This window comes from Thermobia domestica, chromosome 18, assembly GCF_964235325.1.
Source record: "Thermobia domestica chromosome 18, izTheDome1.hap1.1, whole genome shotgun sequence".
NCBI lineage: Eukaryota > Metazoa > Arthropoda > Insecta > Zygentoma > Lepismatidae > Thermobia > Thermobia domestica.
Window position 1 is genome coordinate 148,491,349 of NC_137471.1, and position 26,875 is coordinate 148,518,223.

The 26,875-nt window shown below is 35.5% G+C and overlaps 1 protein-coding gene across 1 annotated transcript; it reads right to left on the reverse strand.

Moving 5' to 3' along the window:
• Positions 1-9,716: 9,716 nt before the first annotated feature.
• On the reverse strand, positions 9,717-21,095 carry LOC145676176 (uncharacterized). The gene is made up of 2 exons (XM_081747082.1): positions 20,305-21,095; positions 9,717-11,574 (listed from the first exon to the last, which is right to left on the reverse strand). The coding sequence occupies exons 1-2, from the start codon at positions 20,667-20,669 to the stop codon at positions 9,969-9,971; spliced, it is 1,971 nt and encodes a 656-aa protein (XP_081603208.1). The 5' UTR covers positions 20,670-21,095; the 3' UTR covers positions 9,717-9,968.
• Positions 21,096-26,875: the final 5,780 nt, after the last annotated feature.

Consider the following 26,875-nt stretch of genomic DNA (forward strand, 5'->3'; position numbering starts at 1 on the left):
ATGCTAAGTATTAACATAAAGATAGAGCAAATAGTGGAAATTATCTATGGAAAAGGACAAATTGGTAGGACGATCGTAATGAAATATCGTCTTTGCCGGAACAGGCTCAGTTCACGTAAAAAAGCAAATAGCTCTGTTAGTTAAAGCAACGAGTCAGTATGCTGAAGGTAGCGGGATCGATCCCATGGAAGTGCCGTTGTCTTTTTTATCACTACACTATGGTTATTTTATTTATTTTTTTATGTGGGAAAGAATCAAATTGTAACGTATGTGTAAAACTCATGACGATACCAAAAAAAGAAAAAATGCAGTTGTCGCACTTGCATTAGCGTCCCTAATTATGTTTGCAAACAGTTTCGTAATTATTTCCCCTGTGCTCACTGCTCACCATATGCTCGCTGGCGCATAATGAATGTTTCCCAGTAAATGTTAATTCTAATTTGGAGAATTTTATAAAGTTTCACAATATTTCTCACTAGATAGTCTTCTATCTACGTGTTTGGATATTTTGATAACAGATGTCCCTATTAAATGTTTAATTTTCCCTAGATGTTTAATTACGGAAAAGTTTTACAATGTATTTGTATTGAATTGAAATTGTTTTGAATTTACTACATAAGGTAAGTAGACCAAAGGAGGAGAACTCAACTAATTGATATTCTACGTAAAAGCAACCTATTGTAGAATGATGATGCTTCTTACCTTCAGCACATAATCTTTACGTTTGAGTCAGACAGAGAAAAATCCTGGTTTTTCCTCCTCTATGACCACCCATCTTAAACCTCTATATATCATTGTTCGTCTCACAAAATTTCGGTGCTCCAAAAACATTCAAATAATAATAATAATAATAATGATAATAATAATAATAATAATAATAATAATAATAATAATAATAATAATAATAATAATAATAATAATAATAATAAAATAATAATCCTGAATATGCCATCCTTACATAATGTAAGGATATCTTAGTTTCCTAGTTTAAATCTTAAATATCTTAGTTTAAAATGCTTTCTTTAGTACTTATTTGAGCAACCATGTAGGAGGGGGTACGACTTTTTATTTTTCCCCTCTCATTTCAGTACCCTTCCAACAGAAAGTAATTTTTGATAAGCAGGACAGACAAAATTAATAAGAAATATATTTACAGCATCCTCTCCCCTTTCATTATTGGAATATCACGTAATATTTTTTATTCTACGAAAGATGGCCCTGTGCGGTTAGAGGTAGGTAACTAAAAAAATACCTAATATATAGCGCCCCTTGATTGTAATATTACCGCTTCTTTATTTGTACGAGGGAGCCCCTACACAATCAAGGGTGACAAAAAGAATAGGAAGAATGTCTATTGATTCCAGTGGTGGATCCAGCACGAACTCCTGGGGGAGGGGAGGGGAAGTGAAACTTTCTTTTGATGATGTGAAGCTGTCACAAATTACCACTTAACTAAACTAAACAATAGTGGGGGGTACCGGAACCCCGTCAGTTTAAATTGATGTAAAAGTTTAATTTTTGGCTTCATATTAAAGTTTTGGTTTCAAATGAGAATTTCAGTCCAAGTGGTCAATGATCAAATCTCGTGGGGCTCTTCAGTGTAGGCTAACACGGCCCCCTTATAAGAAAAGGCAAAATTATTAACATGTTTATAACTTTCGAATTTTTCGTCTATTTTAAAGAAATATTTTGCTTCGTATTAAAATGTTGGTTCCAAATGACAAATTCAGTCCGAGTGGACAATGATCAAATCTGTGGGGGGGGCTCTTCAGTATAGGGGGCTACGGCTCCCTTATGGAAAAAGGCAAAAATATGAAAATGCTTATAACTGCCGAATTTTCCGTCTATTTTAAAGAAATTATTGGCTTCAAATGACAATTTCAGTCCGTGTGGACAATGATCAAATCTCGGAGGGCTCTTCGGTGTAGGGGTTTCGGCTTCTTTATGGGACAAGATTCACGTAGTTGATATTGCAAAATTGTTTTGTATATATAAGTGGAAACTTGCACCATTTGGTTAATTTTACCTCTTATGTTTTGCAGATTCATATTCCAAGCAATAGTTACTTCGCAGAGCTAAAAGAAGGCACTTACTAGTTTCATTAAAATGAAATGTCTTTTATGAGAGGAGCAGACGAACGAACAGGCACCCAAACGTTGGTTGAGTCGTACGGTTGAAACTCGTTAAGCTCGCTTCAATTATTATTATTATTATTATTATTATTATTATTATTATTATTAATAATAATAATAATAATAATAACAAAGCATTGCAGGGACCTTTCGTGCAGGGGGTCCGTGGCTCGATTCCACTTCGTGCCAAGTGAAATTTGAGGTGGACAAATACCGTGTGCATGGGTATGTGTTTTCTTGAGATTTTCCATTTTCCTCCCACTTTCTTCATTTCACCATTTCATTCATCATCATTCTCCCTTAGCGTAGGTGCATAATCGTCCAACGTTAAACTAGATATTGCAATTTCAATAATAATAATAATAAAAATTAATTCAACTGAAAGGACTGTAATTTATGTGGACAGCAATTATCATAAATATGCAACTATTATAAAAACAATGCTTTGAGTAGAAAGATAATCCTTTCCAAGTGTTAACGAATGCGCACGAGATAAGACATGTCTCGAGAAAGAGACAAGACGCGCTTTGTGACATCCAAGATAATACGAGGCAAATGTTTTGGACACGAGATAGCTTGTAAAATGTCTCGTCTTGTCTGGAATGTCTCGAAAACAAAAGTCTAAGTTTTAAAATTATTTTCCAAGATGTATTCTCTCAGAAGTAGTTCTCTGCCTTAAAATTAATAACGACATTTGTGATTTAAAAAAAGATAAACAATGACTAAAGTTAATAGTTAACTTTTCGAAAAGAAGCTTCATTAAGGGTGAACCTGAAAGATGTCCACAAACTTCGGGAGGTGATTCGTGACATCAAAAGGAGACAAATGGTCCTCTTACAGTTTTCGAATTCAGCTTCGTTGTCAAGATACAGAGTTACCAACTGGTCGTGTTTGAGAAACTCACTGGGAATAAATTCAAGTCCAAGAATAAACTACTACTCATATATTTTTCAGGTCAATTGACTTATACCATGTTGTAAGGTCAAATATTTATTTATGAAGTGTGTACAAAATTCGCCAGGGTCTTTTCTGAGAAAATCGTCGAGAAAAAGTCACCTCCAAGAATAAACTACCCCTCGTAAATTTTTCTAAGAGAAATATCTGATACTGCAATATAGGGTTGTTAATTAAATATTGATTAATGAAAAATAAACAAAATTGTTAAAACCATTTTTGAGAAAATAGCGTTTTTCGATTTTCGGATGTTTGTAAACCACACTTATTTTAGGTGGTAGGAAAAAATGGAAAAGCCCCTGTAAGAATACTAAGTAAACCCTAAGTTTAAAATTTGGTGTAGATAAGTTGAACGGTATGGCCTCTAGGCGAGTGCATATAAAAGTGTGCCGAACGGACGGACCGGAAGGACGGGTGTCGAAAAGTCACATTTTCGGTATGTAGACGCCATGAAACATGTAAATCCGTTGAAATCTAAATTTGATATTATTTTCACAATCACTATATTTTCTTCTCTCTTTTGTCGCTCGAAAAAGAAAAGCCTGAGTTTACCACAAAAAGCTAGGGAGTTTCTCAAAAAATATTCAATTACAGGGCCACCGCACTAAACTTTTTCAATTCAATTTCTTAACTGTGTTAGGCCGCAGTTGTTACTGAAGTGTGTATTTGGATAATACGAATAAAATTTTCGTATTATTCAAATACATCGAATGTCAGATTATCGAATAAAAAACTTCGATTGAAGAAAATCCACACTACAAAACTAACTCACACTTTGAGCACATTTTCATTAGACATATAATAGACCAATTAATGCAATCATTGTTTATGAAATATGAAAAAAAATCAAATGAGTCACTTTGGGAAAGTCGTTCAAAAAGAACACGTCAGGAGTAACCTACATCTTGTGAATTGTTTCGAACAATGAGTTAAGATATACTTTTGGTTATTAATGAAATATTTATTTGCGAAATTTGAACAAAATCGCCTGTCGTTCGAGAAAATTGTCGGGGAAATAACCTTGACCCCAAAAATAAACTATCCGTTGTAATTGTTTTTCATAGAAATGACTTATACTAAAATATAGGGTTATTAATGAAATACTTATTTATGAATTATCAATAAAATTGTCCGAGTAATTTTTGAGAAAATCGTGAGGGAAAAATAACTCCCCGAATAAACTATCTCTTGAGGATTCTTTCAGGGTAAGCGAGTTATTCCATATTACTAGGTTTTTAATGAAATATTTATTTCTGAGTACGAACAAAATTGCTTGACTCATTTTTGAGAAAACCGTGGAGGAAAAACACCCCCAATAGTAAACTACCCCTCGCATATTTTTTCAGGACAAACGAGTTTTGCCATATTGTTCGGTTATTAACGAAATATTTATTTTTGAAATATGAATAAACTCTTTTGAGTCGTTTTTGAGAAAATCGCCCAGACAACACTCCACCAAGAATAAACTACCCCTCGCATTTTTTTAGGACAAACGAGTTATGCCATATTGATAAGTTATTAATGAAATCTTTATTTATGAAATATGAACGAAAACATTTGAGTCCATTTTGGGAAAATCACTGAGAAAAAACTCACCCCCTTAGTATAAACTACCCCTTGTAGATTTTTCTCCTAATTTAGTTATTTTACTTTATTATTTAACGAATATATTGAAAATTGTCAGAGACACGTATGCAGTAATTTATTTCGGGAGGGGTCCGACTTCAATATTAGGATAAATTATAATAACATTTTAAAAGATAATCCCCAAAATTAGGCTAAATTTACAGAAAAGTTGGGGTTTCAGAGGGGGTCCGGACCCCCTGGACCCACCCCTAAATGCGTCCTTATTTGTCAGTAACATTTCCTCATTTTGAAACCCTCAAAAACTTCGGATAGACTATATAAAGGAAAACGAGTTATTTTCGATGAAATATCACTTCAAGGAGACGCGTCAGTTTTATTGCACATGGTGATATCCCACGTTCACAAGGGCAAGAATTCGTTTCCTCTGATTCTCTGTCATTGTGCTCTATCGAAAGGTTAGGTTAGTAACATATTACTCCTACGAACAAGCATGACTGGCAGATAGGAATACTGAACACAACTCCAGAGAAATGCATGCCGAACTTACGTTTATAGCTACGCTTTGGTGATTTGCCCTCAAGGTCAATCGAGTGGTAATTCAGTTTCGTCTCTGTTCTTAAGCCATGTTCGTATTACTTCGAACAGTTTTGATAATGAAAAGCATGCCTCTTAATATAACAGACTTCTTTCGCGTAAGAAATCGAAACTCAGTTGGTCAGAGCAACTAGTCTGTAAGAATTAGGTTGTTAGTTAGTTAGGAGCCCAGTATGAGTAAGGGTTTTTATTACTATTGTTTTTATCTTTTTTATGTGAGGAAAAATCAAATTGTGACATCGCGATATCAAATGTATTTGATTAGGTAGCTTTGTCTTAGCTAAACTTTAAACATCAGTAACCGTCGAAATTATTTCACTAACCGATCACTTACTGAACATTTCAAACACGTCAAACCAGTGGCATAACATGAAGGTTAACCTCTCCTCCGCAGTGATTAGTTATGCGTCCGTACTTTCAAGGGCGGACTAAGGGCCGGGCGACTGCCCGGGGCGCCAGAGAAAGAGGGGCACCAAAACGAGCCTCAAAAAGTAAATTTTATAATGTGCTTTCTACTGACGTTTTTGGTTTATATTCTTGTAAAGTAGTGGCAATTATATGATCTTTTTCCATTTCACTATGGAAGAAGAGAGTTTCATAGTACTAAGGGGGCTGTATCGAAAAATTGAGAGATGGCATGTAGAATAAAGAGTGCCGGGAATTAAGTATTGTTTGTTTGTTTGCTTGAGTTTAGCGTTCCACGGTTATGCCTTAATGGGAAAGGGAGATGTGGATACTAATTATAGTGGAATCCGAACCACTTTTATCGTTCAACAGTAATCCACCGGGAATTGGACCCGATACCACAGAAGGCAGGCGTGCTAGCCTCTAGACCAGGGGGGGGGTGGAGTTGGTATTGTTTATAGCGGGCCATATTCTTTGTGAAGTTGTCCTAGGTAATGGATTTCTTTTTGAAAATGGATTTAAAACAGGGGCGTCATTTAGGGAGGGCAGGGAGGGGCATTTGCCCCCCCTGAGCTTGAGATGTATATAGATTTTATCATTAGAATAGTAGTAAATCAGTGAAAAACGCGAAATTTTACTTATATCAAGAGGTCTTGCCCCCCCCAAAGCAAAATCTGAAATGACGCTCCTGGTTTAAACTATTAAAAACACTATGATAAAATGTAAAATATAGGCTACTACCAGGGGAAGGGCGCCAGAAAGTCACTTTGCCCGTGTGAAAATTTGGCCCGCTCCGCCCCTGCGTACTTTCTGTATATTTTTTGGCCTTGCATCTTGTGCGGTCCCCACGCCACATTGTTGCGGGGGCGCTATTTACGCCTACCCTTCGAACGTAATTCAATAACTGTTTAAGAAATTCTACCATCAGCGTGGAAACGGGAATATATTTTTCTAATAGTCCCATAGAACTTTCACTCAGAACGCCAGATGCAATTTTTCAGAGTGGGCTCTGGCTAAGTAGAAGGAAGATCTGTTTCCTAAGTAAGTTGCTTTCAGAAAGTTTGCTATTTCTTTAACAGTGATGTAAATAAACATACTCATCGTTATTAGCTCGACACCAAACCATCCTGGAGAAATCCCTCTAGAACAATGATCGGCAAAAGTTATTCTGCCTAATTTTATAAGCGACTCAAGGTTGAAACACTTGTTAACGAAAGCAATGTTGAGTATATACTGCCTTGTTTCTGACAAAATATAAAGTCTTTTGTAATCTTTAGACACTTTTCCTATTCTTTTTGTCACCCTTGGTTGTGTAGGGAAGCCTCGAACAAATAAAGAAGAGGTAATATTACAGTTAAGGGGCGCTATAAATATATTAGGTATTTCTTTTGTTACCTAACCATAACGGCCTAGGGTCGTCTTCAGTAGAATAAAAAATGCTACGTGATATTACATTCACGAAGGAGGAAAGGATGCTCTAAATATATTTCTTATTCATTTTGGCTGCCCTGCTTCTCAGAAATTATATACCTTCTGTTGGAAGGTGCTGAAAAGAGAGGAGGGGAAATAAAACGTCGTGCCCCCTCATACATTTTAAATTTTGTGACGTGGTTGCTCAAATTATTACTAAAGAAAGCACTTTAAACTAAGATGTCTGAAGTTACAACATTATGTAAGGGTGGCATATTCAGGAATGATAATAATAATAATAATAATAATAATAATAATAATAATAATAATAATAAATATGAATGTCTTTGGAGAGCCGAAATTATGTGACACGAATCATTATGAGTAGAACTTTAAGATGAGTGGTCATAGGGGAGGAAAAACAGGATTTTTCTCTCTCTCTGACTCTCTAACGTTAAGATTATGTGCTGAAGGTAAGAAACATCATCATTCTATAATAGGTTGCTTTTACGTAGAATATCTATTACTTGAGCTCTCCTCCTTCGGGCAACTTTGCTTATGTAGTAAATTCAAAACAATTTCAATTTAAGACAAATATTTATAGAGAAAATTAAACATTTAATAGGGAAATCTGTTATCAAAATATCCAAACACGTAGATAGAAGACTATGTAGTGAGAAACATTGTGAAACTATAAAATTCTCCAAATTAGAATTAACATTTACTGGAAAACATTCGTTATGCATCAGTGAGCACAGGGGAAATAATTACGAATCTGTTTGCAAACAAAAATTAGAGACACTAAAGCAAATGCGACGATATTTTCTTTTTCTTTTCTTTCTTTTCTTTTTTTTGGTATCGTCAAGAGTTTTACACATATGTTACAATTTGATTCTTTCCCAAATAAAAAATAAATAAAATAACCTTAGTGATGAAAATGACAAAAGTACTTCCACTGGATTCGAACCGTCTACCTTCGGTATATAAACTCGTTGCTTTATCTAACTGAGCTATTTGCTTTTTTACGTAAGCTGAACCTGTTCTACAGTAAAGACGATTTTTAATTACGATTGGGCTAACAATTCGTCTTTTTCCATAGGTAATTTCCACTATTTGCACTATCTATACGTTAATACTTAGCATAGATTCATATATTTGGAGTTCGCTGATAATGCATATAATAAGACATACTAGAAATATTTCGTTAAAATTTTCGTTTGTAGATCTAATCCACACTTCTCTCAATGACATAGATGTCGCTGCTTCGTGTTGAACTGCAGAATTCCCTCGCGTTCTTGAAAATTTCCCACTTTAGCAGAGTTGGTAACTCTCGAGATTTCTGTCGATTTAATGTTTTTTGCTTCTAATTTCTTTATTTTAAGCTAATATCTAACACAAATATTAAAAACGGGTTTGTTATTAACCTGTCCTGCTGGGGAAACCTTCCGAAATTTCGAACATATAAAGAAAACGGAGATATTTTCAAAAAACTTCAAAATAAAGAGACGCGTCATTTATTTTGCTCATAGTAGTACAGTAGAATACTGCTCAAAAGTGCAGTGAACAGAAAACCACCTTTAAAACCACTACAAAAACGTACAAAGCGTAACAAACAATTTTACAGACTGTGCCGTAAATATGGCTGTTTAGTGGTGAGCGAAACATGTCTGAAAATATCAATAAGGAACAGTGGAATGTCGTTTCTCAACCAATTCTCTACATAGAAATAAGACCGCAAGACCATACAGGCGGATTGTTTGTAGTATTAAAATTAATGGGGCAGCAGAGCACAGAATGATCTCGTACGTGAGTGTGAAACTATTTGAGCAGAGGTAAGTCTGTCCAAAAACAATCTTCGTCGGGTGTTTCAGCAGACCATATAGGAACACTGCTCTAAGTTTACTTGAAAGATGCCACGAACATTTCCAGATGTTGTCAGGTGACAAAGTTGCTCATTTTGGTGACTATAACTTGAGCTTAGATATGGATCTACAATAAACATGGGATAACGTCAGACACAAATGACATCCCTTCGTCGACTATTCTACTCAAACATCAATTTAGGATAGTACAATTTTCATAGCACGCGTAGAAATAACAGCGTAGATTATATCATCTCTATTCCTCCAACAGAATGCGACATCTCATATAAACTCTCCCCACGTGTGAGATTTTTGTCCTTTGTGGATTATCATTTACTTTGCAATATGTGAACCTTGAGTAAACGCCTTGCTAAGATCTTTGCATCTCTTTGGTGACTGACTTGTGTTCAACTGCGTTTCAACGTTTGAGCGTAGACTATATCGTCTTCCACACCTCTCACGTGTGAGGTTTTGATCTTGTGTGGCTGAACACGTATGAACGTTGAAAGAATTATATTCCAGGATTTTTGCAAGGTGAGATTTGGCTACTGTTTGAATTCACGTGTGTATAGCCAATTTCGAACGTAGATTAAATGCCTTACCACACTCTCGACATGTGTGATGTTTTACTCCTGTGTGGGTTAACATTTCTCTAGCCAAAGTTCAACGTTTATCAAATGACATACTACACTTAGGGCATATTAATATGTGTAGCCAGAGTTGAACTTTGATTAAACTTCTAACTACACTCTTAGCATACCTAACCTCTTTCTCCTGTATGGATTAACATGTGTGTAACCAAACTTAAACGATATTTAAATTCGCCGTCACACTCGTAGCATGTGTGACATTTTGTTCCTCTGAGGATTAACATGTGTGCAGCCTAACAAGGAACCTCGACAACTAAATATGAACGACGAGTAAATGCCGGACCACACTCTTGGCACGTGTGAGGTTTTCCTCCTGTGCGGACTAACATTTGTGTAGCCAAAGTCGAACGTCTATTAAATGCCTCACTACACTTTTAGCACGTATGAGATTTTTCTCCTGTGTGGATTAAGGTGTGTGTAGCCAAAAGTGAACGTCTACTAAATGCCTTACCACAATCTTGGCACGCGTGAGGTTTTTCTCCTGTGTGCATTAACATGTGTGAAGCCAAAGTCGAACGTTGATTAAATGCCTTGCCACACTCTTGGCACGTGTGAGGTTTTTCTCCTGTGTGGATTAACATGTGTGTAGCCAAATGTGAACGTTGATTAAATGCCTTGCCACACTCTTGGCACGTGTGAGGTTTTTCTCCTGTATGGATTAACATGTGTGTAGCCAAATATGAACGATGAGTAAATGCCTTACCACACTCTTGGCAAGTGTGAGGTCTTTCTCCTTTGTGGATTAACATGTGTTTAGCCAAATGTGAACGTAGAATAAATGCCTTTCCACACTTTTGGCAGATGTGAGGTTTTTCTCCTGTGTGTATTAACATGTGTTTAGTTAAAGTTGAACGTTCAGTAAATGATTTACCACACTCTTGGCACGTGTGAGGTTTTTCTCCTGTGTGGATTAACATGTGTGTAGCCAAATGTGAACGATGAGTAAATGCCTTACCACACTCTTCGCACGTGTGAGGTTTTTCCCCTGTGTGGATTAACATGTGTGTAGCCAAATGTGAACGTTGATTAAATGCCTTACCACACTCTTGGCACGTGTGAGATTTTTCTCCTGTGTGGATTAACATGTGTCTAGCCAAATGTGAACGTAGAGTAAATGCCTTACCACACTTTTGGCACATGTGAGGTTTTTCTCCTGTGTGGATTAACATGTGTTTAGTTAAAGTTGAACTTTCAGTATATGATCTACCACACTCTTGGCACGTGTGAGGTTTTTCTCCTGTGTGGATTAACATGTGTGTAGCCAAATGTGAACGATGAGTAAATGCCTTACCACACTCTTCGCACGTGTGATCTTTTTCCCCTGTGTGGATTAACATGTGTCTAGCCAAATGTGAACGTAGAATAAATGCCTTTCCACACTTTTGGCAGATGTGAGGTTTTTCTCCTGTGTGTATTAACATGTGTTTAGTTAAAGTTGAACGTTCAGTAAATGATTTACCACACTCTTGGCACGTGTGAGGTTTTTCCCCTGTGTGGATTAACATGTGTCTAGCCAAATATGAACGATTAATATATGCCTTTCCACACTCTTCGCACGTGTGAGGTTTTTCTCCTGTGTGGATTAACATGTGTCTAGCCAAAGTTGAACGTTGATTAAATGCCTTACCACACTCTTGGCACGTGTGAGGTTTTTCTCCTGTGTGAATCACCATGTGCCTAGCCAAACTTGAACATACTCTAAACTCCTTTCCACATACTCCACATATGTGAGATTTTTCACCTGAATGCACTAACTCACCACTTGACATAGTTGAACTTTGAGTAGAGCTTTTATCACTATTTTGGGACGTATGACTTTTTTCACTTTCCTGTGTCACCATATTCTTTGTCAAACGTGATCGATGAAATTCTTTGCCAAACTGCGTCGAAGTATCAGATTCATCATAAGAATGAGAAATGGATTTATTTAATGTAGTAAACGTATTCCCTTCTCCGTGGAAAGCAAAGATGTTATCGCGCCTGTAACAAATTCAACAAACAATGAAATGTAAATGGAGATAATGATTAAGTAGCAAGGAAACATGTAATCATTCACTATATTACATGTTTTATTACATTAAATATTGTAGAAATATGAAATGGAGTACCATATCACTATTGTCTCAAAATAAGTTGCTGTAGTTTGTTTCACTATATCAAATTAAACTATCATTTATATCGTGGCGGACATAAGCCTATGACCATGTATTGTCGGCTGTCTTGACACAAATGCACAGTATGAGAATTAAATCTGTCTTATGTGTAGATTCGTGTGGAGAAAAAACCAACTTGCGATCCAAAGGTTTAAGAACAACTCAACGTACTAATAGAAACTGTACCGAAGGTAATTCACTTATATCATCATAAGAGGAACACGAAAGACGTTTTGAAACCAATTAAAAAATTACATACAACTTTCCAAGCTGAGGCAGAGAAACTTAGAGTAACAAGACTAAAGACGAATCATTTACAGCGTTGTGATCGTGGTTCAGTGGTCTAGGGGCTTGACCAGTAATCTCGAAGTTTTTCGATCGAATACACGTCAAGCATTTTTTTTTTTTTATTTTAGGAATTTTGATGGAAATAGATCGGCGATAACACACGCTTCATTACATTCAAATATTTGAATACACTTTTGTTTCAGCACTTGAACTATCAAATTTTCAGGAATAATACTAACAATAATAACAATTATCTCGAAGAATATTTAAAAATTAAAAACTTATTATCGCTCAGGTCGTACCATTACAAGCAGAAACGTGATATTAGGCAAAAAAAAAATTCGGTTTTGTGTAATGTTGCCCATGAAAAGACGAATTTCTCATCTCGATTCTAAAACAAACCAAACAAAATCGGGATGAAACATTTTAATTCTAGACGGGACAAGGTTAACTCACACTATAGTCATGCTTTGGAGATGAGAATCGAGACGAGACCAAAACTATCGTATCTCATCTGATCTCGATTCTAGAAATTGTGTATGCCACTCTATAAGCAACAATTGCTCTGTAGACTGAATCTTATACATCATTTTGATAAGATTTCAGAGCTCAATGAATTATGGCCTGTGTATATATTTTTGTAGCAAAGCTTTTTTAATTAAATCTGCAAACTTCACAAGTTAGTTTATTACAAGCTTTAGTTTTCAATTATATTCAGTTCTTTTTTTTAAGTTTTTTTCCTGAAAACGTACAGTAGAATATATTCTACACGAAATATTAGCGGAAATCTTTCGTTTGAATTTGAGTAGCTGTAGAGATGTCTCATGATGGTACGGAACCTCTTTCTCGAAACGCCTTCGACTTCTTCTGTAGCTTAGCCAGCATAACCAATAGTTAAAAACAACTGTAATTACGGCTCTTGTGAGTTCAGAATCCCTACTTTCTACACCAAAATTACCTCGAAACTTTCCGTTATAACATTTAACTTTCCTTTATAACATTTAGCTAGTTGTAGGGAAACTTTCCGTTATAACATGTAGCTAGTTGTAATAACGTATCGAGAGGATATGTGCTGTTGGTCCTGACACTTCTCTCGAATCCCGACTATTTTGTAACTTATGGCTTACGCTACGGGTTATTTTACAGGCTTTAATACAATGTGTCCTCATACGGAATTTGTTACCTATATTATTATTATTATTATTATTATTATTGTTACTGAATATTTGAGACCTCAATATTACGTCACACTGCCGTAGCAAAGCTGGGATAAATGCAATAAACAAGTGACAAATCTTGGGAAAAAGATTAAAATCAATGTGAAGGTTACGATTATATTTACAAGAATCTAACAACTACCAAAAAACACGATTTTAACCACATGGCGACCGTTTTCCGGGTTAAATTATAGTAATCTTTCTACAACTGCTTTTACAATACCATTATACAGATAACGTGTTGAGTTTGGAGCTGATTAGCCTAGTGTCGACAGTCAATTTCTATCAGATCTTCGGCGAACACAATTAATTAAAAATAAAGCAGAGTGATAGAAAAAAACAAGAACTAAGTAATGTAGATTTTTCACGTAAGTTAAGTAAATATGTTTTGACCTTGAGAGCAACAGAGAGATTAATGTAGCTCATAAAATTTTTTCTTGTTGATTTTTAATTCTATGTAGATGTGAGTGGATAGCAAACAGCTGATTGAGTATACACACATACATACATGTTTTACACTATGCACCTTCATGTGCATTTATGAATAAGAGTAAATGTTTTAATACTAATACACAATAACACACTGAGCAAGGCTATGTGATAATGTGTAAAAAGAAAACAGTATCACGTGACAGTTTCAACACAATAACTGTGCAAACAAACAGAGAACATATAGAGAATGTTTCGGAAAGCAGGAATTAGGACGTACAGGAAAAGAGGAAGCAGAATAATTGAACTAGTTAGAAGAAAAAAGAGAAAAGCAATAGCGAACAAAGATCAAGGGGGAGTAATATATAGAGTAGGATGCGAGGAGTGTAACAAAATTTTCATAGGATAAACAAAAAAGAATTCAAAAAAAGAATTAAGCAGCACCAGGATGTTGTAAGACTGAAAATGGACAACAATGCGATACACAAGCATCAGAAAGGAACAAACCACAGGATAGGGTGGGAAGGAGCAGAGGTCATAGAAGTAGAGAACAGGACTTTGGTGAGAAAATGGAAGCCAGAGAGATTATGAAAGCAGGACGCAAGGTGATGAACTGGAATGCAAGATTCTCGATAAATAAAGAGTGAGAGAAGATTCTGCTTAAAGAAGAAGGAATAAAAAGGGAGAAGAAAGAAAGAGAAACAAAATAACAAGGATAATTAGAGGACAGGACGCATCCAGCGGAAAAAAGTAAACCTTTAATTTGACACGTGTGCAGCTAAAAAGTGAAAGTGAAAACTAGACAAGTGTTATTTTTTAAAGAAGGGGCGGAACCTAATTAAAATTGAATTCCGGACAGTGTATATAAGTGATGACCAACTCCCAGCAACCAGAAGGAGTGGAAGTCTGATGAAGACACAGTTATTGTGTAGAAACTCTCACGTGATACTGTTTTTCAAATATTATCACATGGCCTTGCTGAATGTGTTATTGTGTATTAGTACAAAATGGAATCAAAGCCTGATAGAATAGTTATAGAAAATATTTTATATATGGTACTAGTTTATATCTGTGTTAATTTTATATTGAAGCACTTCGCAAAATGAAACCTGAGTTGTAAAAACAAGGATTGGTTGTTAATGATCGTAATATCAAAATTCTTAGTGTTTCATGTTTTAAGCGCATGTTTCTTATTTTCGTATTAAACTCAGACATTTATATTTTTGTACTTTGAATTAGTTGCTCGTATCTCATATCAATATGGAGGCTAGTGTTTTAGAACAATTTCAAGCAATATTGACAGAAGAATTAGAGAAAAAATTAGAAACCATGGCTCAAAAATGGTAATGAATATTGGATGCCTAGGACAAAAAATACATGAATCAGTAGGTGATCTTCAAAAGCCTGTAACAGAAGCGATTTGGGAGCGTAGGAAAGAGCGAATTGAATGCCAAAGCAGACAGCTTACGTATTAATATGAAAGTAGCCAATAATTCCTTAACTGAAGTACTCTCTGAATTAGTTAACGCGGCCAATCATGTTGATTCAGTAACTGCTGAGTTTAAAAAAAGTGTAGCGGAATGAAAGAAAGGTCTCACTGTGTTCTATGAATACATGCGAACGGCACAGATAGAGTGTAGGCAAACCAACAAAAAAAAAAGAGTGCAAGGCGGAAAAGAAACCGTCTTGAATTCGAGCCAGCCCAAGTTGTGAAAGACATGTGCCAAATAAACCAGAAAGTCGATTACAGTCAGGAAAAGGAAATATGCAGTGTAGAGATAGCAAAAAAGAAGAATCGTTACGCGTACCTGTAAAAAATTGTTTCTAATGAAATTGTTTTGCCGGCAAGGGATACCGATGTTTCACACATGATAAGCGGTAGCGTTCAGGTTGCGCGTATCCGCCCTCTTGAAAAAGCCAGGGAAGGACTGAGAGTTCAATTGATGATTTTGTGTGATAACGAAGTTACAGTGTTGTCTGTTTTGTGTCGAAGGCAAATGGTTTTGCGCGAATTAAAGAATTCAAATTTGTCTTTGTAACAGTGTATGTCTAACGTAAGTTGCACTTTAGTGCTGCAAATCCATTCCGACTTTATCAGCTTTGAATATTGTAGAAGAAAACGACTTCAAATTCACAATAGACCCGCCAAGCGAATTCTGTTTTACATAGTGAATGTCTCGTACATAATATATCGGTCGGAACTGTTTACCGTAAACAAGCGTAACACTTCCAATAAAGCACACGCAGTCGAAAGTATATTTCCGTTATAGAACCGAAATGTAACACCAAAGTTAAGAAGAAAAATAAGATGGCCAATGATACCCAGTTGAGTTTTCGTAATACATTATTAACGTAAACTCGATTTCGAGAAGCATAATCAGTAGAATTAAAATGAGCAGACGTGATCATATCAGTAAATCAGATGCAATATTTATTAATTTTCAGTTGCCGAAATGTTTGAATTTTCAAGCTAGTACTTCACTATTGCGAAATTGTAAAAAGCGAAAGTTTAAGTGTAGTGCTACACAAAATGTAGACATGTTGATTGCTCATGATGAAAACAATGTGCGTCGACCTCCACGTACAGCGTACTCTCAGCACGCACAACCACACATTAGGCGTGCAGAAGGAAATAAGTTGAGAATAAAAGGAAAGTGCCTTGGTAAGCGTAATTCGGAACGCACTAAACTCGGTCAAAGACGAACTACATGCAAATTAAAGTCGAACTGTAGGCGAGGTTATTTCGAGTCAAACATGCGGAAGAAGTATACATCGACTCCGAAGAACACCAGAAAGCTTAAGCGAAAACACGTACGAACATTTTATAGTACACTACATTTCAAAATATAGTAATAGTAAGCGCAAAAATAAAAAAAAATTATGACAGGTATCGCAATGCAGCGTAAATCCAAACGTCGTAAAGGAAGGCTTGTCATTACGTGGAAATTTAGTAAATACGCTGTAAAAAGGAGAAAAGTTCCGAAATTAAACAAACTAACTGGAAAAGTACATGTAACCGTACTAAATTACAGCTTACAAGCGTAACCGGCACAGATGGAAAATTAAAATCTTAGCACAAAAAAGGCGTGAACTTCACCCCAACTCGGGTTAAACCCGGGAAGAGATGAGAAATCAGAAATACCGAATTTGAACTTTTAAACTTTTAGATTATGAAAAAAGTATTACTGTTTATTTATTTGATTATTTCCCCGAATTTCGAAGGTTACTTTTCAGAATCAAAGTGTGTGCCCACCGTCACTGACGCACCAGACCAAGAAACCATCAATATCGCCCTACAATCAGATACGTTTACTTAGATGTCAGTTTCCTTACAGCATTTGGAGGTGAAAGATGAATGTGGAAAGGAGAGGAAAGACAGCATTGGAAATTTTAAACAGGTAATTGATTTAGAACGCGATTTCCGACTTTGAAATTGTAATAATACCTCACCACTTTTGAAAAGTATGGCTATCCCGTTTTGGATGCGGACTTTCAGTATCGAATTCTTATTAGGATGTTTAAGTTTTGTACTTTTTTTTTTCAGGTCTTTCCAGTTTTGGGAACCATATTTCATAATAAAATTTTATTATTAAATTTTGCTTGAGTTTTTTATCATTCTCCTTTATGTTTATATTAACATTAACTGTCCCCATACAATCAAGCATTTAGAGACTTGTTAGGCAATTAGAGATAATTACGAACATAATTAGAGAAGTACTAGTAATAACTACAATTAATCATAAAGTTAAAATTTTGGGTAATTAAAAAATGTGCTCTTCAGATAGTGAAGTTTTTCATCTGATTGTGATTGTATAATGAAAAAAATATACGAAATTTGTAATGTAAGATCAAGTCGCCGTCAAAATAATGTAAGTTAAACACAATTTAGTATAATATTGAAAGTAATTGACAATAACCTTGAATTTGATAAAGTTGCTCGTTGATTTGTTCATCGTTCAATATATACATGCAGTCTACTATGAAAAGTCAATGTGCATTCAATGTGACTAATGATAACTGAAGTTAATTGACTTCAGAGAAAGCGATATTATAAGTTAAGAAGAGTTGAAGGTTAAAATATAGTTCATCCCCTAGAAACATCTCTACTTTCGTTATAAAATTAAAGTGATGAAACCAGTCCGACGCCTGGTTGGGTTCCAGCTAATGTGCAAATTCGGCAATTGACTAAAATTTCAAAATTTTGTTCTAATTTTTAATGTTTGGCATAATTAGAGAAAAGTATAATGGTAATAAGATTGATGTTCGGATTTTAAATTTTGATATAATAATTAGTTTTGATTTGGATATATAGAAAATAATTAGAGTTTTGATTTGCATTTAGAGAAAGTAAATCAAATGTTGTTCTTTTTGATATTTGAAAATAACTCTTGTATTCTTGTGCCGGGAATCATAAACCGATCTCGAGAAAAAGAAAAAGGGAAGCCCGTTTACGATTCCACGTTACCCTTTACTACGATAAACACCGGATACTATGATGTATCGATAGTACGGAGTGCCTACGTCAGTTACACAGTATATGGTAATACTAAGGTTTATGTTATGAGAACATATTCAGATTGCTACGTACAAGTAGGCACTGAACAACAATAATGTTTAATGAACAAGTTAATATTACTGTTATCTTGTGTTTCACTATTGTGACAAATGCTCTCGGATGTGACTTTATTCTCGATAAAGATAAGTGCAATTGCTAGTAAGGCACACATAATATTAGCTACAGCTCTTTAAAAGGTTACATTTGTAAACCTATCAATTTTGTAGGTAAGAGCGGGCCTGAAGTAATACTAACGTTTAAAAAATTGATGAATTGAAATGTGAGGCTGTAGCATTAAATCTCCTCCCAGGGTGTATTTCTTGTCGTCTTCTTCCTTATATTTATTTTCTTAAAATGCCTCCTCAAGGCCTGAATGTTGACAGTCCAATTGGGGTTCGGACATTAACCCTGATTTGTCATGACTTGAATACCGAAGGCATGCAACTAGGGTGGTATGTAAGGTCTTAGGGTAGAAGCGATTCATTCGAATCGTCAGGGACCCTGCAAGCTTCAACTGTAAGAGATTGTCAGAACCGTTGGTTTTAGGATCCAATTCATTAATCTGTATTTTTAATGAATGACATACAACCTGTGTTGTCAAATAATTACGCACAGAATGGCGCTCCGTATGGCTTAACCGCCGTTTTACTAATTTATTTGTATTAAAATGTTCAAACGGTTATCAGTTACGTTCTATAATGCAAGTTACAATGTATAATATAACGAAACTAACTTAACATTGACGGAAATTCTTTTAAAATTTGCCGGTCCTTACAGTGACTGTTTTCCACGCTACTACAACAACAAAGCCTCTCTGTAATTAGAACTGATGCTGACCCCAACATTAACACCAAAATAGAGTTACATGTTCTATCGTAGGGGGTAGTTGAAACTTCGTGTACCGTATACAGTTCATGGTTTCACCGACGGAGGACTGTGAAACTCTCTTCATATTTTGGCGAAGTAATGCCCGATGTGCAAAGTAACCCCTTGTCAAGGTAGCTAGCAACCACTGTAAGCGAAATGAAGTATCAAAATTTAGTGTGGCAAATCATAACACGGAAATATGAAAATGCTTGGGAATGAAGGGATCCATATAATTAAGAAGTTACGTCCCTAATGTATTGTGTTACTTTGGAACACAAATATACAAGCAAAGAAAGCATTTCAGCATGTTACCTATAAAATACTTAGGAACGTACAAGAACACATTCAACACGTAAGACGTGTAAGTCATCCTAAATACAGAATTTTGCGCTATCTTTGTTTACCCACATTCTGCGTAATGCCCTAATCTGCATAGCACTCTTATTTTTACCGGCCATCTAGCACATGCTGATTAGCGTTGTTTTTACAATAATTCATATATTATGTACGTACACCAAGCCCCTAAAGTGATCCCATATTGAAAAATGCAGGTCCATACCCTAAAAAAGATTCCTGGGAATGTAAAAAGTCGACTTCCTTGAACAAATGTGTGAAGCTATGAAATGGACTGATGTATGGACCTAATGAACATCCATTGTTGGTTAAAATATTCTTTATCCTGTATTTTACTTATGTCTTTCGAAGCCAGCCGGAAAAATCAAGCTAGACCCATTTGAGCTAAATCAAAATAAAATCACAAACGTCCATAGTTTATGTTCGAATATAATACATTACAGGTTTACATTTGTAAAATTTTAGAATAATTACCATTCTTATTATTTGGTATTTTACATAAGTCTCTATATAACTAAAACAATATCGTCGAGAACCCATATTTTAAATATGTGAACAATTAGTGAGAAATGTGTAACCAATAATAACGAAATAATTATTTTATCGAGATATGAACTACATAAGAATTGTATGGATCGTATCAATCTTGTTATTATTTTTATTTGGTATACAGCTTGTCTATGTGTGCCATGTCATTTCCAAATTGTAGGCTACTAACTAACGTTCATGATATCTCCCATACCTAAATATTTCTCGTGAAGTATTGCTTTTAACCAACAAAATTTCCGAAACCATGTAATCGTATTATCAATCTGAGCCAATTAGTTAATGAAAAATTGAACATTACCTTTCTGGCCGAACTGAATTTAAACTTTTTGTTGTTAATTGTTGGGAGTCATTAGAATACGACGCGCAAGTCTCCTGAACCACAATTTTTCTTAGCGTTTCTATATTACTTTCAAATTCAGGATCTTCTTCTAGTGCTAATTCTGATTTCACCCTATCAACGTTTAGTTTCACATCCAAAGAGCACTTAGCTTTATCCTTGTCCACTGATACATCTCCTTCCGTTGTAGATAATATTAACTCTTTGTTGTCACTCATTAGTTCGTATGTCCACCCTCTCCCTTCGAGCGGATCATCACTAGGTAAGTCATAAGCAATTTCTTCTTTGCACATCAATTCCGACTTAACAGACGCCTTACCAGCCATTTTGAATTGAAATATAATAAGAATTTAATACTGTTCTTATACTCCCCTTATATTTTACGCTGCCAGTGTTAATGAAATGATTTACAAGTACGTTCACAAGAGCAACTTTATATTTCCAATCTTCTTCTTCTTCCTCTTATTCTTCTTCATCAACCACTACTCCTCTCTCGGCAATTGATTGTTTGTTTGTAGTAAGCATTAAAAAATTTTTGCATAGTATCATTATCACTCTATTGAACAAGAATATCGGCAATTTAGAAAGGTAATTAAACGTGTAAAATGTAAATATCAGAATAGTTGAAAAATGATAAAAAAGTAACAAGATGTGTACAAAGTCATAAAACAGATAGAAAGTAGTAAGTATGATAAAGCGAAAATACGTGAAAAAAGAAGTGTCGCAATCGGGAAAAAGTCAAATTTCAGGTTCAGGTTCAGGTTCAAGGTATTTTCCTTCCTTCTCTTCGGAAGTTTGGTTCCTGAAAAAAGAAAAAAAGAGAAATAAAGTACTGCCCTTTTTTCATTTCAAGTTTTCTATTTTCTTTTTCCATCAAAATTCAAGAAGTTCTTTGTTTTCTTATATATTTGTTTCTCACTTAGTTCCCTTCCATTTACATTAAAGCCTAGCCTCCAAGCTTATTCAATCAAATTTCCTTCCTTTTTCATTTAATCGATCCATTTCAATTTTTCCCCGATTTTAAGGTTTCTACACATTTTAACAATAAGTGTTCTAATGTTTCGTCTTCTTTAAAACATAATTAACATTTTTCGTTCACTTCTTTAAATTTTTTAATCTTACCCTTGTTTCAAGGCTCCCTGACCTGGCTTTGAAAATAAAAATGCTTCGCAAATCATTGTTCATATAATTTATTTTCTTATAACGCTTTTTATATGTTTATATTCCTTTCAAACTGCTCTTCTTGACACCTTCTTCATACCACTTTTCCTGTGCTTTCTCTTTAATTGTTTCTTCTGTGATTTTTTGGAGAGAAGTATGGTACAATAGGAAAAGATCAGAATAAGGAGAGAATTTCGAACAGATAAAGGGGGCTGAAGGCCAAGTTCAACAGAACAAGAGGTAGAGAAAATTGAGGAGTGTAAAATGACTGGGAAAAAGTGTAGAAAAATGAGGGAATGTATGAACGTGTAAAGGAAAGAAAAAGTGTGTAAGTTCAGTAAATATGTATAGAAAACCCCACACAACTCTCGTCATCACAGGACACACAAAGCACGATGCACTCGCCATAACGGCCACTTTACTCGATATTTCATGGATACTCTCCCAGCAATTATAGACGGTACTTGCAATCAAATACACAATCAGGTTTTAATATGATACAGAATAATTGCTTATTGAAAAAAATAGTTCTTCTTCTTCTTCTTCACAAATATAAAGCCCGACCTGACAAAGACCATTGGAAATTTATAATGTGTTTGAAACCACTGTTGTATACATGTTGAAGGCATGAGCTACCACTGACTTTATATATTAATAATAATAATATTAATAATAATAATAATAATAATAATAATAATAATAATAATAATAATAATAGTATGCATAACAATAAACGAAAAGTGGTTGGTGTGTTTTCTTTGTACTTTTGTTTTGATATCATTATTGTTTTCCACCGTAAATTAAATTGCACTAGTTATTTGTTTCGTTTATTCTATTTGTAAAATGTTAACTTTTACCAATGTCAACTCATTCAAGAATAGTGATAGGCAGTGGGAATATTTACGGTGGAAAGGAAAATAAAAAACGGGAATATTCCCGGGTTGTTCTCTTGCATATCAATTTCCGGGAAGGAATTTATTTCCATTTCTTTATTTTATTTTCTAAATTATAAGAAAAGTATGACAAATTACTTTATTTTCATTTATTATGATATACTTCTAGGTTTTAAACAATTTGGAGGTTACAAAAATTAAAATTCGTTGACTGTATTTTATATAACTAGTCATATTATTTTTTCTAACAAGGGACATGTTTCGGTTAGAACGCGATGTTCGGTATAAAACTTGGTATACATATACAGGACTAAGTACTGAACACTGTATGATAAGTCATTCCCGTGTAAAACTCGTTTTCCGCCGACAACGCCAACTATCCTTCGAAACACAAGCAGTTAAATTCCTCGTTATAGGTGCTGAGTGATGATCAGTCTGGCGGCCAGTGTGTCGTAGTAAGCTCGAATTAGTGTTAGGTCAGTGTGGAAAAAATGGGGCGGGCTGCTGGCATTAACCTCCTTCATGTAAGTGAATTGTCAAAAGACAAACTAAGGCGCAGATTTAAGAATCAAATATCAGTTGGAGCAGGAGATGAGTGATTTGCAACACTTTGATGCAATTTAATTATCAATGAGTACGAAAATGAATTAGAAATGATCATACTCGTCTGAGATGATAAAGAAAACTGGGCCATATGCAGAGTCCTTCTGGTTTGTTTTTAGTACCATACTAAAGCGTTCGACTTATACATGCTACCTTCAGATATCGGGCGTTTAGCATGACGCTAATCATTTGTCAAAACGACTTTGCATAAGGCGAATTAAATTTGTAAATGTTATAAACAAATTAGGTTGGGTAACTGCCAGAACACAGATACCCCACCATTTTGTCAACACTTGCGTTTAACCCTTAGGAGATCTTGGCTTTTTGGGCTATTTTTGAAACTTTCAGTCAAGCAGCTACTGCATCGTCACTATTTATCCTAGGATCATGGTTCATATACCTCATTCTCTTCAGAATAGAGCTTGCTTTCAAATGGTACCACTTGCATGCTCATACCATATACCAGAAGCGGGAAAAAAATTGTCAAAGTGAAAATTTCGGAGGGAAAAAAATTTCCTCGAACTTTGGCCCCCCTGGACCCCCCCCTGTGTGATCGTAGCCATCTAAAAAAATCTGAGAAATAGTACTTGGCATACTGACTGTGTGTGCCAAATTTCAAGTTTCTATCTTGAATAGTAAGGGAGAGAGAATTTTTATCAAAAATTCCCACAATGCCCCAAATCACCATAAAACACTATGATCTCAGGGAAAAAATTCCTGAGACATCTCTAATTACATTAGGACTATAATCCGCCAATCATTCTCTTCAGAATAGAACTGTCTTTCAGGCGGTACCATTTACATGTCTCCATCATGTATCTAAGGCGGGAAATTCCTGTAAAAAGGGATTTTTTGGGCAAAGTTTCCCTTTTCTCAACTTTTCCCCTCTGGACCCCCCTGTTTTTACGCAGAAATCGAAAAGAAAACTTCATATAAATACTACTCGGTGGATTGAATGTTTGTGCAAAAATTTCAATCATCTACGTGAAAAAATAGGCCCGCCAGAAAAAAAATTCAGTATCATGCCCCACTTTTACCCTATACAGAAGTATATTTGGATAAAAATTCACTGAGACGGCCCTAATTACCCTAGAATAATAATTCGACCGTCATTCTCTTCAGAATGGAACGGCCTTTCAGACGGTATGACTCACGTGGTCCTATCGTGTATGTGAGGCGGGAAAATGACGAAAAGCGGGATTTTTGGGGTAAAAATATCCTTTTTTAACCCTTTGCCCCTCTGGTTCCCCCCTGTTTTAACACTGACATCGGAACAAAAAATCTGGTAAATACTACTCGGTGGGCTGAATGTTTGTGCAAAATTTCAATCTTCTACGTTTAAAAATAAGCCCGCCAAAGATATATATACCGACAATGCCCCATTTTTCCCCATATAGAAGTATATTTTTCAAAAAATCCCTGAGACATCCCTAATTAACCTAGAATAATTATTCGACCGTCATTCTCTTCAGAATGGAACGGCCGTTCAGACGGTATGACTCACCTGGTCCTATCATGTAAACGAGGCGGGAAAATGACGACAAACCGAATTTTTGGGGTAAAAATATCCCTTTGTTTACTCTTTTGCCCCTCTGGTTCCCCCCTTTTTTAGCACTGACATCTAAACAAAAAATCTGGTAAGTACTACTCGGTAGACTGAATGTTTGTGCAAAACTTCAATCTTCTACGTTCAAAAATAAGCCCGCCAAAAAATAATGAACATAGGCTTAAAAAGGGAAAAAATACATTTTAAGATTATGACGTCATCACCTCCCATGTCTGGACGCAGGACGGTCTGAAACCATACGTAATGCCTTCTACAATGTCTCTGGACTTGAAAAACAAAAAAAACAGCGGGAAGAAAAAGCTCAAATAGAAGAGAAATAACGCAATGTACCATGAAAAGCGCGTATGGTACAAAATGTACCATAAGATCCCCAAAGGGTTAAATATGTATGTTCACAATATTTGCATGTATTTCCTTTTTTTTTAATTTTGCATGTAACATTGCCACACACGACTTTTCTTCCTGCCTATTTCTCGAAATTCCATGCGTGAATTCAGATGTAAGTTCGAGTACCTCTTCAGAAATTTCGAGTCAGAGAGAGGAGACAGACTGACGTCTATTAAAAACGGCAAAATTTGATGCAAATATCTTAGAACTGTTATATATATACAGGGTGTCCGAGAAGTCCTTCACTGATTACAGAAATTGATAACTCAGGCTAGAAATAAGACAGAAATATGAAACTGGTGTAGAATTGTTTACAAACTATAAAAGTTTTGGTCACATCAGTACACTTCCACATGAGCACCCTTGCTAGCACGTAGCACATCTAGGCGATATTCAATTTCCATCCACACATTAGCCAACATCACTGGAGGGATCGATGCAACGACTATGGTTATTCGTTGCTGCAGGGTTTCAAGATCTGGTACACGTGTTCGGTAGACCTCATCCATAACATAACCCCATAAAAAGAAGTCTAATGGGGTTATGTCAGGAGAGCGTGGAGGCCAAACTGTTGGTCCATCACGACCAATCCATCGCCCAGGAAATGTCCTATCGAGATAGGCACGGACGTCCAAACCCCAATGAGGTGGTGCACCGTCTTGCTGAAAAACGACATCGGGGAAGAACAGCATACAGCTGAACATATCCAGGTACACTGCAGATGTGATGGTATCCTCAGCGAAGAAGAATGGCCTGATAATTCGATCGTGCAATAACGCGCACCAAACATTCACCTTTGGACTGCTTCTGGTGAACTCCCTGACCTCCCTGGGGGGTTCTGAACCCCAAATGCGTATCGTCATCCGCAAAAAAAGTTCGCATATACTGTAACTTCCACATTTTCATTAATAACTCGCTCTTCTGACTATATTATCGCTTCTTTGTGCTTTCCTTAACAAAGCAGTGTAATAATGCATAATTATTTATTATTTTATAGAAAAAAATAAAGCAAAATAAGAAAATTATAAGCAAAAATCCTTTAATCTTATGAAACCTTAGTGTGTCAAATAATTACACGAAGAATATCCCGTGGGAAAAAAAAGGGAAAATGACACAGGTATTAGGAAACACTCACTAACATGTGAAGCTATTGAACAGAAACATGAACTGAAGAGTCAACTACGTATTTCTGCGTTTAATATGCAATTCACACTTCATGCACAGTTCCAATATGCAAAATCAGTCAATACCTTCAGTTGAAATTACTGATATAGGGAGAAAATGACCATTTAAAACTTCAGGTGTGAACGTGCGCTTGGAGCGATATATGAGCATTATTACAACATACTTTTTCATGAATTGTCTCGGTGGTCAAGCGTGTTTAGTAGTGTTTTTGAAAGTCTAGCATCGGAGGACCGCAGTTCGAATCTGTCTTCCGGCAGTTTTGATTTTTCTCTACATATGGAAACATTTCTTTAAATATAAAGTTCAGCTTTGAAGTGCTTGAAAAAAAATCAGATGAACTATCACGTTTCAAAGCCTGTTACATTTGTTCACCATGTCATCATTTATATACGAAGACGCTAAAATGAGGAACGTTAACATTGTTATAATGGGAACAACTTTCTGATTTGAATACCAACCACACGTCCAAAATGAAAATTATTCATGTTCTGATACCTATTGTAATATACAGGTGTGTATATATAGAGAAAGAAAGAGAGAGAGAGAAAGTATGTGAGAGAGATAGAAAACAATATATGCTGTTATTTTAATTACAACGTAAAAAGTTATTGCAATTCATAATCTGGATTTTTACAAAGCGATTTCAACGCTTGAAGCGACTTAATATTCATAAAGCATATTTTTCTTCAAGTGTCGCAAATAGTCCAATGCTTTGTAATATGTGCCAAACAAATAA

Coding starts and splice junctions, on each gene's coding strand:
- LOC145676176 (XM_081747082.1), bottom strand. CDS start 20,669: ATGGCTGGTAAGGCGTCTGTTAAGTCGGAATTGATGTGCAAAGAAGAA. Junction 11,575..20,304: donor AATTCAGTTCGGCCAGAAAG/GTAATGTTCAAT, acceptor AATTTGTTACAG/GCGCGATAACATCTTTGCTT.